The sequence below is a fragment of the Cebidichthys violaceus genome, unplaced genomic scaffold (assembly GCF_023349555.1).
Source record: "Cebidichthys violaceus isolate CVI_PGR_0920_01 unplaced genomic scaffold, fCebVio1.0.p SCAF_11, whole genome shotgun sequence".
In the NCBI taxonomy this organism is placed as follows: Eukaryota; Metazoa; Chordata; class Actinopteri; order Perciformes; family Stichaeidae; genus Cebidichthys; species Cebidichthys violaceus.
In genome coordinates, this window is record NW_027176274.1 from 3078501 (window position 1) to 3091843 (window position 13343).

At 40.9% G+C, this 13343-nt stretch overlaps 1 protein-coding gene across 1 annotated transcript; it reads right to left on the reverse strand.

Annotated features, from left to right (window-relative positions):
- Window positions 1-239: 239 nt before the first annotated feature.
- Window positions 240-6580, reverse strand: stx19 (syntaxin 19). The gene is made up of 5 exons (XM_068734450.1): window positions 6420-6580; window positions 4040-4325; window positions 2626-2862; window positions 2054-2266; window positions 240-1388 (listed from the first exon to the last, which is right to left on the reverse strand). Exons 2-5 carry the CDS (start codon window positions 4253-4255, stop codon window positions 1152-1154), a joined length of 903 nt encoding a protein of 300 aa, XP_068590551.1. The 5' UTR covers window positions 4256-4325; window positions 6420-6580; the 3' UTR covers window positions 240-1151.
- Window positions 6581-13343: the final 6763 nt, after the last annotated feature.

Here is a 13343-nt window from a genome sequence, read left to right on the forward strand (position 1 = left end):
TGTCCCGGACACCAGACACCATGGACCACTGACTCACTAACGAACATCATTGTCACTGCTGATGAGAGTCTAGTTAAACTACAGTATAAACTGAGCCTGACATTAATGACTGATTCATCACATCTTAGTCACTTTCCCCACAGGGAGCATTTGTTGGTATGTATCACCTGTGTGCAGCATATTCACAGTGTTTTAGTTATACTGCCGGTTCTCCCTCAAGCTGGAGCTTCCACTCCATTAAGAGTCACTGCTCTCTTTTTTTGTGGGAAATAATAATTTTATTAATAATGATACATTTTTTTTATCTGAACAATGACACGTTTCCAAACAAATTCATAAATTGAAGTTCCACTCCAAAATACAAAACGTCTAGAGGACTAAAATATTTCCTGAGATGTAGCCTTCCATGCCATGAAGAGAAATGTGATGAAGGTGCATTATTTAAAGTGACTTGAGTCCCTGACTCTGTGAAACCCAAAAGAGGATTTTTTTTTTTTTTAAAGAAAATGATCATACTTTGAAATGCAAATGAGACTATAATTGTAAAAAAAAAAAAAAAAAAAGAAATATTCATCAGCATGCATACCGAGAATGAAATTAATACATAATGGCTCAAAATCTCGCAGAAAGAAAATCCTTCTCCACTACCCTACATTTTAGTTTGTGCTGAAAAGAAAAAAAACGTATTTATACATACACAGATTAGTCTTAAAGTGCAGGTACTGTAATTAAAAAAAAAATGTCATTAACTAGAGCTCCGTGGCAGGAAAAAAAAAGATGAGAGGCTATTAAATAAAAAAGTAAATCTGAGACAGTGGCTTCCCCTTGTTTGTGACCTCTGTCAGATGACAGTGAAGGTCTCCAATGAGCAGCAGTGTTGGTGAGTAGCACTCATTGAACTGTCTCCTACAATAGCAGTCGACTCACATCCGTTTGAAAAAAAAACAAGTGCCTCAAATACCAATTCTGGCTTTCCCCCTCCTAATTGTTTTCTATGCTCTGCTGAAGCTGTCTTCACCTTCGCTCTGTTCAACACAGTGCCACAACCTTCACTTTATTGGTGCTGGAATCCAACGTTGCTTACTCCCAAAAGATAAGTGAGAGTTTTTGAAATATAAACGTTTTTTGAGGTTTAAAAAGAAATGCACATTTTATAGGCAGCATCTCCAGGGCGGGCAGCAGCAGCAGCACAGTTGTCGAAGTGGGTTCTTCTTCTTGTATCTGGCGGCCATCTTGAACTTCTCGTTAGACGCGGCCACGTAATCCTGTGTCCTTTCTACGTTGGTCTGGATGTGCTCAATGTAGGCCCCTTGTTCCTCCACCAGCATGAAAATGTCCATGAACAGGTCCCTCAGCTCCATCATGTTGTTCTCCAGACTCAACAGCTCCTGTTGGGTGGAGAACGACACTGGAATTAATATTGTGAACAAGGGAAACACTCGCCAGATGCTGGAGGTGGTGGGAGACAGATTTGGCTCTTCATAGGACAAGGCCTGAGCACTGAAAATACACAAACGTCGTCATTTCATACTTTGATGTGCTGGTTCACTTGGCTTTTTTTTGTATTAGATAGTGGTTGTCAAGTTATAGTTATGAATTATAGATGATCTGTTATCCCACAGAGTTTTTTAAACCAAGACGTTGGTATTACTATTTTGTCTTCCTCAGTAAAACCCTATTATTGATTCACTTCCAATCTCCAATTCCATATATTTCCCTTCCTTTACCCATTTGCATCAGTTAGATATGATAATGAAACATGCTACGATGGCTCCTTTTTGTCATGTGCAATAGACGGTAGTGACGGGAGGCCTTTTCATGCTTAGGACTCGATTTAAGACAATGACAGCCAGTGTAACGAGTACAATTTAAAAACGGAATTAATAGTTTTTAGCAATGAGCTACAGTGAAATAAAAAAACTTGGGGTTATTTTGCTTGAATGATGTATCTACTTGCATATACTGGAGCTTCCGAGTGAGAGAAAGAGATTCTAAGTAATATATAGCATTAGCTTAGCCTTGGTTTAAGTGAGTTGTTTGTCACTTCCCTTACCTTGTGCCGTTGTTCAATCTCAGATAGCTGCGACCGTGTGATTCTGGCATCGTTCAGCAGGTTCTCATTGAAGACTTCCCATTTTCCCGAGGCCACCATTTCATTGACCTCATCCTCCGTCATATCCCGTCCAGATACCTCCAGCTGCCGGATAATGAAGTGCTTACAGCGCTCCTGCTTGGTCAGCAGACCTTCATTATACTGCAGCATTACCTGGGTATAATGATGGAAAATTAAAATGTAGAAGCTTTGGCGTTCCACCTTGTTGCTGCCGTGAAGTCACTCGTAATATAGAGTTTAATTTTGCCTGCCTACCAAGAGTCCCTGCCCCTGCCCGCCATATTTTACAAAATTGTAAATGTACAATGACAGTTATAAAAATGCATAGTATCTTTATCAGTGGAAAGGGCAACATTTCAGTTGAAACACCTCTCTTAAGCAAAAGTTAGCTTCATTCTAATGTTTCAAACACATTTCTGATCATGTGTAAATGTAAAAAAAAAAATTAAATCAGTTTTTGTGCACTCAAACAAGAAATTGTTTCCATAGCAGAGTGGTAGGATCATCTGCACCTGTTGGAACTTGCTGTACAGCGCTGCGTGCTGACAGCGCTGTATTCTCGTTGTAACAGACGCTGGTCCCTGCTGGTCCTCAGTTCTTTGGACCTGTTTTGAAAGCGCGTCTAAGCGTCGATGGAGGCTCTCAGCCTTCAGCTTGATGTCCCGGGTTATACTGCTCTCTTTCTTCATCACGCTGAAGCGACGCATGGTAGCCACCAACGACTTTTGCTGCTGGCCAAATTTAAGGACCTGTTTGTGGTTGAGAAAAGATAGAATGTTGTGTTCTGTTTCATTTCTGAGTAAATCTTTTTATTCAACCATAAACTGCATGATCATACAATCTTAGTCTGCAGTCTTATTTTCATTACTTGTAAAACTTGACACGAAAATTATGAAAAAAAGAAAGTGAACAAGAAGAAGAAGAATAAAGACAAACCTAAACAATTGAGGGTTTTCCAAAACTATCGAGAAATACAATATTTTTTAAAAAATCATTAGGTAATAGCAATGCAACCCAGGTTGATAGATGTCTAAATAAAATGAAGGAGTCTCTTTCTGTTTGAATGTATGTATGTATGTATGTATGTATGTATGTATTTACGTTTATATGATTATATGTATGTATGTATGTATGTATGTGTGTATGTGTGTATGTATGTATGTATGTATGTATGTATGTATTTACGTTTATATGATTATATGTATGTGTATGTATGTATGTATGTATGTATGTATGTATGTGTGTATGTATGTATGTATGTATGTATGTATGTATTTACGTTTATATGATTATATGTGTGTATGTATGTATGTATGTTTATGTTTATATGATTATATGTATGTGTATGTATGTATGTATGTATGTATGTGTGTATGTGTGTATGTATGTATGTATGTATGTATGTATTTACGTTTATATGATTATATGTGTGTATGTATGTATGTATTTACGTTTATATGATTATATGTATGTGTATGTATGTATGTATGTATGTATGTGTGTATGTGTGTATGTATGTATGTATGTATGTATGTATTTACGTTTATATGATTATATGTGTGTATGTATGTATGTATTTACGTTTATATGATTATATGTATGTGTATGTATGTATGTATGTATGTATGTATGTATGTATGTATGTATGTATGTATTTACGTTTATATGATTATATGTGTGTATGTATGTATGTATGTTTATGTTTATATGATTATATGTATGTGTGTATGTATGTATGTATGTATCTACGTTTATATGATTATATGTATGTATGTATGTATGTATGTTTATATGTTTATATGTATGTGTGTATGTATGTTGTTTGTTCGAGTTGGCAGGTATAATACAGACACTACATTAGTAAATACAAAACAATAATTATCAACAAAATAAATATCGCTACCAAAATATCTCCAAACAAAATACCTCTGTGTCGAGCACGGTGATATCATCTCTGATTTGCTGAGCCTCAGACAGGAAATTCTCAATAATTGGCTCTTCCTCAAACACCACAGCCTGTGGTGTTATGGCCGCCACAGAGTCATCATTATCTCCCTCTGCTGAGAACGGGTTGATAGTCTCACTATCTGCCTCAGAAAAGTCTTGAGCCCTCAGATGCAGCTCTTCCAAGCGGTCTCTCATCGTGGAAGAACTCTCATCAAAAACTCGCTGCTCAGGACACTCAGTTGTTGTCAAAGCTGACAAGAAAACTCTGAAAAATAAATAACATAGAACTTTATTGATTCCTGTCAGGGAACTGGGTTGCTGCAGAAGATAATAACAATCACAATGAACATTTTACCAATACATTCAAAGCAACATTGTGTTTGTGTTTTCTCATCATATTGCTAAAAAAAACAACAACATTATTATAAAGTTATCAGTGCATGAACAAAATTTCTAGGAGGATTGGTCACTTTATTTAGCCATTAAAGCCACGTTCTTCAGGACAGGGACTGTCTCTTAACACCCGGACCACTTTTTGAACACAAGTCCCTCACAAAACACAGTTCCTCTAGTTCAAAAAGTGGTGGAAAGCAACTATGTACATTGACTCAAGTACTGTACTGAAGTAAAAGTGTGAAGTATTTCCATGTATTTCCATGGACCACCATGCCCAAGGAGCACTTCTTTTATACTTACAGTACATTTTGTTGTTGCTTTTGTACTGTCATCTAAGTCAAATGTAGAAGGTACGGCTTTGTACAAGACCATTTTCACATTGCGGTATTGCTACTTTTACATAATTAAATATGAGTAATTGTTCAACCACTGAGTTTAAGTAAATGCACCTGAAGTTAACTGTGTATCCTGGTGTGTTCAGTAAAGCCTGATCAGTGTCTGTTTACATCATTATAAGTTCATCCTTCTTGAGCTAATGAGCCATATCTGCACGCTGCTGAACACTGATATATATTTTTAACTGTATGAAAAACAACTTAAGCAGAAATGTTATCTATGACATCAATCAAATTGACTCGAGTTCCTTTTCCCATGAGAACGGAGGGGGTTGCTTTAACAACTATACTCAGCAGAAAAGGTTGTCTCACATTCAAAACGTTGACATGTTCAGGAAAAGTTAAATAGAGCATATTTCACTTTCAAGTCTCTGACTCCAGCTTGCTGAAGTCAAAAGGCAAGGTGTTTATGATTAAATCCGAGAGATCAAGAAACTCTTTTCCTAAATGCCTTTGACAACTGAGGTGCAAGTCAACCAGAAATCATTTTAAATTGAAATGGGCATACCAACGATGCCTTCGCATTGCAACGATTTGGGTTTTTAGAGGCCCTAAACTGCTAGAAGCACGTGATTGTGTGGGGGGAACAGAGTGTTTGGCTGCTGAGAAATGGAGCATTTCAAATCACAGACTATCCCATTTCTGGATAGATTTCAAACAGGAAAGACCCTACTTTGTGTGTATGTGTGTGTGTGTGTGTGTGTGTGTGTGTGTGTGTGTGTGTGTGTGTGTGTGTGTGTGTGTGTGTGTGTGTGTGTGTGTGTGTGTGTGTTTGATACTGTGGGGAGATAAAGAGAGTTGTAACTATTACAAACTTCTAAGAGCTCAAAGATTGTAAAAGTATCCTTTATTTTCATGGCTGGACTCTCTCTCTCTCTCTCTCTCTCTCTCTCTCTCTCTTTCTCTCTCTCTCTACCTGCTTTACCCAGAAGAGCCGATTAAAAGAATTGCTCAAAGGATTTGGGAGCACATTCTCATGTGTTTAGCCTAAAATCCTGGAAGAAGTAGAGCAAGGTTCATGGAGGAGTCCAGCCTCTCTCTCCCTATGATTGAACGTCTTGTTCTCTAAAATAAGCCAATATGTTCTCCCTGCTACCAATCTGCTCCTTTTGTCTGTGTTTCTGAAGGAAATGTTATGTTGACATTCTCTTATCTCCATGCAGGTGGACGAGTAGGAGTCTCAAGATGTTGTATTCCATTGCGGGTCAAACAATTGCACTGTGCATGCTTGTCTTTTAACCTCACCAAAAATAATGAATTCTGCTTAAAACATTTCAAAAGTTGTACATATTCCAGCAAATGGTCTTACTTGCTCAAGCTTAACGTCAGCGTTTCGCTCAAGTACACTTCAAGAACAGACAGTAGGAGCTGTGGATCAAACCGCTCTCCCCACTGAGCCACAACAAGCCCTAATAATACACAAATAGCATACAACATAGAAAAACTACCAAAAACATAAAGGCTGTAGATTACTTTCCACCCACTGGTCCTGCAATCTGAAATCACAGCATACTTTTACACACTTCTAGAGTCTGTAGCAAGCATTCGGTCTGAAATGAGGATGTTACCTTGATGTTAGTATTCCATTATGGCTTGTCTGCTGAGTATTCCCATCCAGAGTTGATCAGAAATGTAATCCAAAACAAACACATACGTATTTTGATATCATGTCATTTCTTTTAGATCTCCTTAAATTCGCGTAAAGGTCTCATCAGTTGTGAGTTACAGAACTCTGTAACAGTTATGCCAAGAAACAGGGAAAGTTTGGAGGAAATCTGCTCGAGTCAGAGTCGAGCACCTCCCCTCCTTTTTGAAGGCAGGCCAATAGGAAAGGAGCAGACTGGAGGCCATTTGCTTATCTAAAGAAATGAGAGGTGACGTGATTAAGTAAATGAGGAGGGACAGACAGCATGGAGAGCACAGGGAGCTCATAAACCCTACCCTCAGGCTTCTCCCTGAACAGGAAAATAGAGCAGAGCAAATACAAGTATATTGTGCGCATTGCTAAGGACAAACAATGGGGGTTATCAGTTAGAGTGTCAACGAGGGTGTTAGGTTTCTGATTAACAAAGTTCATTGCAATGTAAAGTGTCTGTTTTTTTGCTGGGTAAGCCCCTTTCGGATCTGGGGGTATTGTACTCGTTAGGCCCCAGTAACTCCGCTGAGTACTTTTGACAGATTTCTACTGACAAGCTCTCTAAAACCCAGGCGCCTTTTTCAACACGGGAGGGAACGCAGTCAGTGCTTTCTATGCAGCAGAACACGCTGTGAAAAAAGCTGTTTGAAGTGCGCCGTCAGAGGGGAGAGAAGGGAGACAGGTTTGAGGATGAGAAGAGTTTGGTGGGGACAAGAGTTCAGTCTTTGTCACTTGAAACTTTGGAGAGTGGTTGCCGAATTCCTGCAGCCCCCCCCCCACCCACACCACACACACACACACACACACACACTCCAACTGTGGGGTGAAACCCTTACAACTTAACAAAAATGCAGCAGTCATGTTGTTAGTGTGGTGGGTGGGCATGGCAGGTTATACTTAGGTCTCTCTCCAACATGCGTTTTGAGTTCCCCCTTTTTCATGGATCCTGTTTTTCCAACTCAAAGAGGACCACTTGTACTTTAACTGAAGTTTGGAAATCACCTAAAGCTGGAATCACGACAACAGCAATGTCACTATGGCATTAAAAAACACGTTCCAGTGGGTTGCGATGTGTTGCCTCAGTAAGAAATGAAAAGCACATTAACCATTTGATGAGTATGCAGAACGCTGACGTTTTACCTCTGTTGTAACAGATGCTGCTCTTTGTATGTACTAATGCCGCAGCGGTGCGTTAACTGAGTCATCTATCCCTTATGGCAAGATATTATGACAACATAGCAAAACCAGTTTCCCAAGTGTCAGAATACGCCATCAGTGTCACAGGATCAAGCTAGCTGCGCTGTGAGTGTACCTGCTTCCTGAAGCTATCGTCTTTCCTTGATTCTCTGATTTTCTACAGTGACTACGGAGAACAGGTTAAATGCTGTACCTCCTGAGCAAAGTTAATCTCATCTCAGCTGTTCTTTGATAGGATTGAATATATACAACAACACTAGAAAGAAACATAACCAAGTAGCGGAAGTCCGCCAAAGTCAGAAGTCTCTCAGGTGTGTTTGTAAGCTAGTTGCCCCCAAAAAGCACTAAGTTGGAGACAAATCTGAAACCTAGTTTACACCTGAAAAGACAAACCACACATGAAGATGGCTTACAACAATTAATGCAGATTTTTTTTTGTCTTTGACTGGATGAAGTCATAAGACAACACACTGAACTGGCTTGTTTTGTATGTAGTGCATTTCCCACTGAAACGGTGAAAAGAGGAAGAGTAAAGCACAGCGACTGGGTGAGATCCTGACTGTATCCCACAGCTTACAGAGGGAGTTGGAGTTGAGTGAACTTTGTAAAACAAAGCTAACTTTGGGCAATGCTGTTTATTTTTCCAGTGTGCCAATGGAGCTTTTTTTTTTTTTAAATTTGAGAGCATGGCTTATTGGATTTCACTTTTACATTTTTGTAACGCTTTCCCTCAAAATCCTGTCCGGGCGCCTACACATCCCCTTCTTGCGCTTGGATTTGCTCTGCATCTGCTCAAACTGTGTGCTTGCACAGATTTCCTTTCCTGTGCTCCTGTCAAAATCCCCCAACCAATAGAATCCCAGGCATAGTGTTGACTGATAGGATGATCCATCCCTCCTTGCGTGTGCATTATCTTAACTAGAGATTCATCAAAACTCCATATATGGCTTCCTCAGCGACAAACGGGATGTATTCGGTCGCCGAGGCAGATATTGAACTTTAAAAAAAAAAGAAAAAAAAGCAGAACATCAACTGACCGAGGCTGGAACAGATCCAGTTCAACTTGGTCCGAAATCATATTTGTGTTATGGTACTATCATGGACTCCTTTCTAGTCTTCCGATCATTTAAATTATCTTTAATATTACATGTTGACCCGTTCACACACTGTTGGCAGGGCTTCCATGCAAGGACTAACTAGCCATTCACACCCACACATACTAATTTGGGGTTAAGCATCTTGCCCGGAGGAGCCGGGATCGAACTGCTAATCGTCTAATTGAAAGACAACCCGCTCTACCTCTTCAGGTAACAGACTGTTTGGGTCGTTTCTACCAATTTCAGTGAAGGACTTAAGATTTGTAAGCATGAAGGTGCCTGAGGCTTAACTCAGGGAACAAAGTCTCCTGTGGCATAAAAGAAAAACAAATGGTGGTAAATGCTAACTTTACGATGTCAAAGAGTGTTAAAGCTGCCATGCTTTTTTTTACTTAACAAAGGGAACAAAATGTATTGTGAAAAGGGTCCCTGGCAGGGATGCACCCACAAATAATTGTTCTCAAACTCTGTGGTTTCCCTCAGCTTTGAGGGGCATTTAGCTCATTGTTTTAGTTGTATTGCCCTCAACTATTGTTTTGGTTCAGTCTCATTAGCCTTGATTCAAGCCACAATAGAGAGATACTTTCACACAAAGAAACGCTCTGACAATTAGCTGCTAGCTAGTCAGTATAGTGGGGTATAAAATTAAGCACATAGCCAAATATTTCCTTCTGGAGTTCAGGAGTAAACACAAAACAGAAATGAATGCTAATATTTGAGCCTATTGCATGTTTGGACAGGCGATCGTTTGCTACTGCGGTCTTTATCCGTAACATATGTCCACATTGTGTTTACAGTTTATTCCACTGGCACCAAATAAATAAATGCCACAACCTTGAGAACGATGTTCAAACATTGTCAGAGAAAATATGCACTGTTTTCTCTAGGAGGGGGGGGGGGCAAAACTGATGTGGCGGCCAATACTCATATGGACATAGTGATACTGTTACACTTAACAACATGTTCAATCTGTTTGAAGTTGACCATTTTCATGTCACATTGCTCCAGTTCTTTCTATTGCGACGGAAAGGAGAAAGAAGAGATGGATTAGTGAGGAGAGAGACGGTCAGAGGGGCAAGGATAATGAGGTCAATATCATCTTCATTAAGCCAATCAGAAAGATTGATGCTGAGGTCGATGACCTTGCCTACAAAAATGAGGCAATCAGAGATCTGGATATTAAATGTTCCTACTGGGCACAGTATGAAATTGTGCCTAGGGCCATTTAAGTTTTAATTTACAGTTGAGCAGCATGGATTTTAATATCTAGCCCCTGCCAAACCCCGTGTGTTACACAAGCACTACAAGATTTAGATTGTTCACCTTCTTACCCGCAGCATTCCTACTTATTCTCACAGGCCAGACACATACAGAGGTGGGCAAAACAATCGGCGCAAGAAAATTGGTACACCGTGTTTGAAACCACTGCAAAGAAACATGAAACAGGGGAAACCACTGGAGCGTTAATACTTAACACTTCAACAGTGATATTACCAACAAATTCCTGCTCACAGCAAGCAATGGTGGGCAACATGAGTATGAACGTATAAACTTCATTACACACTAAGCACTGTCAACTAGCTGCCACTGAACTGTATTATAACTTTGACTAAAATTAAATCCCAGATATTGGGGTTCCTGACAAATGATTATTGTTATTATGGGTCTTTGGGGTCTAAGCTAGTTTACAATCCCTTCACCTAATTAATTATATCCCCTTCAATACCCTATTTAAATCAGTCCCTGCTTTTGTTAAATGTCTAGAATGAAAAGTAGCTGGCCTTTATCCTCTCCTGAGAGCCAGGATAAAGCCCTGCTCCGCACAATCAACAGCGTGCGGAGCAGGGCTCTCCTCCTCTCTTTTAGCGAGCACTTCAACCGTGGCTTCACCCTCCAGTGACATGAGGCTGTTATATCATCCTCTGGCCTGTGAGGCAAAAGGGAGGGTACTCTGCTAAAAAACTACACTGCAGGGAGATAAGCACAGCGTATTGAACAGAATGACTTACAAACTACTCTGCTTACTTTCCCAACTGTTTTGTGTTTATTTCTGTCAATTGAACACTTGTGTTGTTTTCTATTTTCTAATACTTATTTCAGACCAAAGCAAGGACACCGGGATAACTGGTGTTGTGAGTTATGCTAACCCCACCAAAGTAAATATTGGAGTATTTGTTGACACATTAATTTTTAATATATATCTACATAAAGACATCTTTCATAAGAAGCTGTTTCAAGCAAGGATACAAACGTGGGAAAAAAAAAAAACATCCCTGCACCCTAACAAGTATGTGTCTTTCTAATCTAGGGCCTAGATTAGTCTGGCTCAGCCAGTGCATTCTGAAGGACACAATTATGACAGCTAACTAGGTGGTGATGGATCCTGGATGGACTGGTGAGCTTTGTGTCCACCTGAGGAGAAGAGCAAACACATTTAGTCAGGACAAACAGACAGTGGAGGCCAGCTCAGCGTGTGTGTGTGTGTGTGTGTGTGTGTGTGTGTGTGTGTGTGTTTGTGTGTGCGTGCTTGTGTGTTGTCCCTTGTAATACTCTGTCTCTTCCTGTTTGCTCCAATAGGGATTTGACAGAATGAATTAAGCAAACATGGGCGACAGAAACAGGCTCATTTCTGTAACTAAACATTTATCCACCAGGCGATAGCAGACCTAAGCCTTGATAAAACACAGTTAATGCAAAGCTATGTGCAAGGTGACGTGGAGTCTCTATGCTGGTGATTGTAACATGTGTTGTATGTGTTTACTGAAGGTGCATATTATGTAGGCTTGTTCTAACTCACATAGGCTATGCCCTCTACTGGAGCCTATGGGTTATACTTTCCTCCAATCACGAACATACAGTTACCCACCAGAAATTTGCATAGGCGGCAATCAGGACTTGCCCACCAAAATATGTGCTGGGGGGGGGGGGCTGTCTGCATAGAGCGGTAAGAGGTGTGTGGACCGACATATCAAACCCCTCAAACTAAAAACAGTGATCTTGGTCTTACGGCGCTTCAGACCAGCGGAGGCACAAGAGGTCAGGTGAAGACTGACAATTGCCCCACAGTGTCCTATATCAACAAGCTGGATAAAGGTCAGACCGCTGCCCTGGGAGGGAGGAGAGCCTGCGGTTGTTAGTGCCTCAGGGCACCTAACATTCTGGGACTGGAGAAAAGGGGTGCCAACCCCTCCCAGACGAGCGGAGTCTTCACCTTGTGGTGGGTGAAGCAAATGTAGACCTAGTTAGGAAAAGCAAAAGTGGATCTGTTCACAAGACAATCCACACAGCAAGAGAAGGATCCACCATTGGGCATAGTGGTCAGGGTTCCAACCCTGGTGTGAGGAATGGAGGTTAAATCCCCTGTCCTGTGCAGTTGGGTATATTTGCTCCTTGTTGCAGTGTTTGTTTGGTGGAGGGCAGTGTCATGCCATTGTATGCAGCAGCCATTTTGTTCCTGCCACGAGGGTTTTGGCGACAGACTGGTCTTTGGCCGACCTCTTGTGAGGTGGTTCTTGGGGAGGGGGGTCAGGAGGCAACGCCTGATGATGCGTGTCTCTTCCCTGTAGTAGGAACTGCAATAGGTGCTTGAAGCCTTGCTGAAGGGTCCCTTTTCATACTGTTCTTTCTCCAGGACGTGCTTGGCTCCTTTTTTTTAGGGTCTGTGGTCAGTGGCATGAAACAGGACTGGTGAAAACGGTGGAGTGTGTATCGGTTGTGTTGCACCTGATCACCCCCCTCTGCACTACACACCTACACGTTCCTGTGCTCCTTAATGAACCGATGAATGTGGTGGCAAAGAGTGGTCTGCTTGTATTTTGACCCCTGCGGGGTCAGGCCATGGCTCGACCCAGTTCAGCTGTACACTACCTAATTTGGCTGGGGTCCACTACCTCTGTGGCAGCCCTGTACATTTTCAATGAGCGAAGGCATGCTCGTGATTGGAGGAGAGTTTGCCCAATGTATTCATTATATAATTAGTTCAAATCTTTTTTTACCTATTTGACACTTTTAGACCTTCTGTCATAACAACAAAAATTTTAATTTTAAGATATAGAGCAGGGGTCACTAATAGGCGGACCGCGATCCAGGTCCGGATCCAGACGCCGTTGTATCTGAACCCTGGACCTAAAACTGACAGATAATTAAGAATTATTCAATTTTAACGGAGCGCCTCTATTTTAACTGCCGCAGCTTTTCCAGCCTTTACGGCACTCGTTAAGCGGTCCAGGAAACACACCGACCAATTACATGCGTTGTCAATTGTATCACGTGATGCTACTCAGCCAATTAAACATGTGTATTACGATAATTATCGCCCTCAACTAGAGTGAGATGAACACACACTCCGGCAGAGACGGGGAGAAAGACCCAACAGTCGGAGAGAACGCGAGTCAGAGAAGTTATTTCACATCCAAAAAGAGAAAATTGGACAACGAGACCAGAGCCGTTAACCAAGAATGGACAGACTCTTATATGTTCAGTCTTCCCATGGGTAGTTCAAAACCAGTATGTCTCATCTGTTCAGAGACCGTGGCAAATATTAAAAACGACGATGTGAAGCG

Excerpts from the sequence above, each read along its gene's own strand:
- stx19 (XM_068734450.1), bottom strand. The coding sequence starts at position 4,255 with ATGAGAGACCGCTTGGAAGAGCTGCATCTGAGGGCTCAAGACTTTTCT. Across the intron at positions 2,267-2,625 it reads TGTACAGCAAGTTCCAACAG|GTAATGCTGCAGTATAATGA; the intron begins GTGCAGATGATC and ends CATTATACCCAG. Across the intron at positions 1,389-2,053 it reads AGATTGAACAACGGCACAAG|GAGCTGTTGAGTCTGGAGAA; the intron begins GTAAGGGAAGTG and ends TCCACCCAACAG.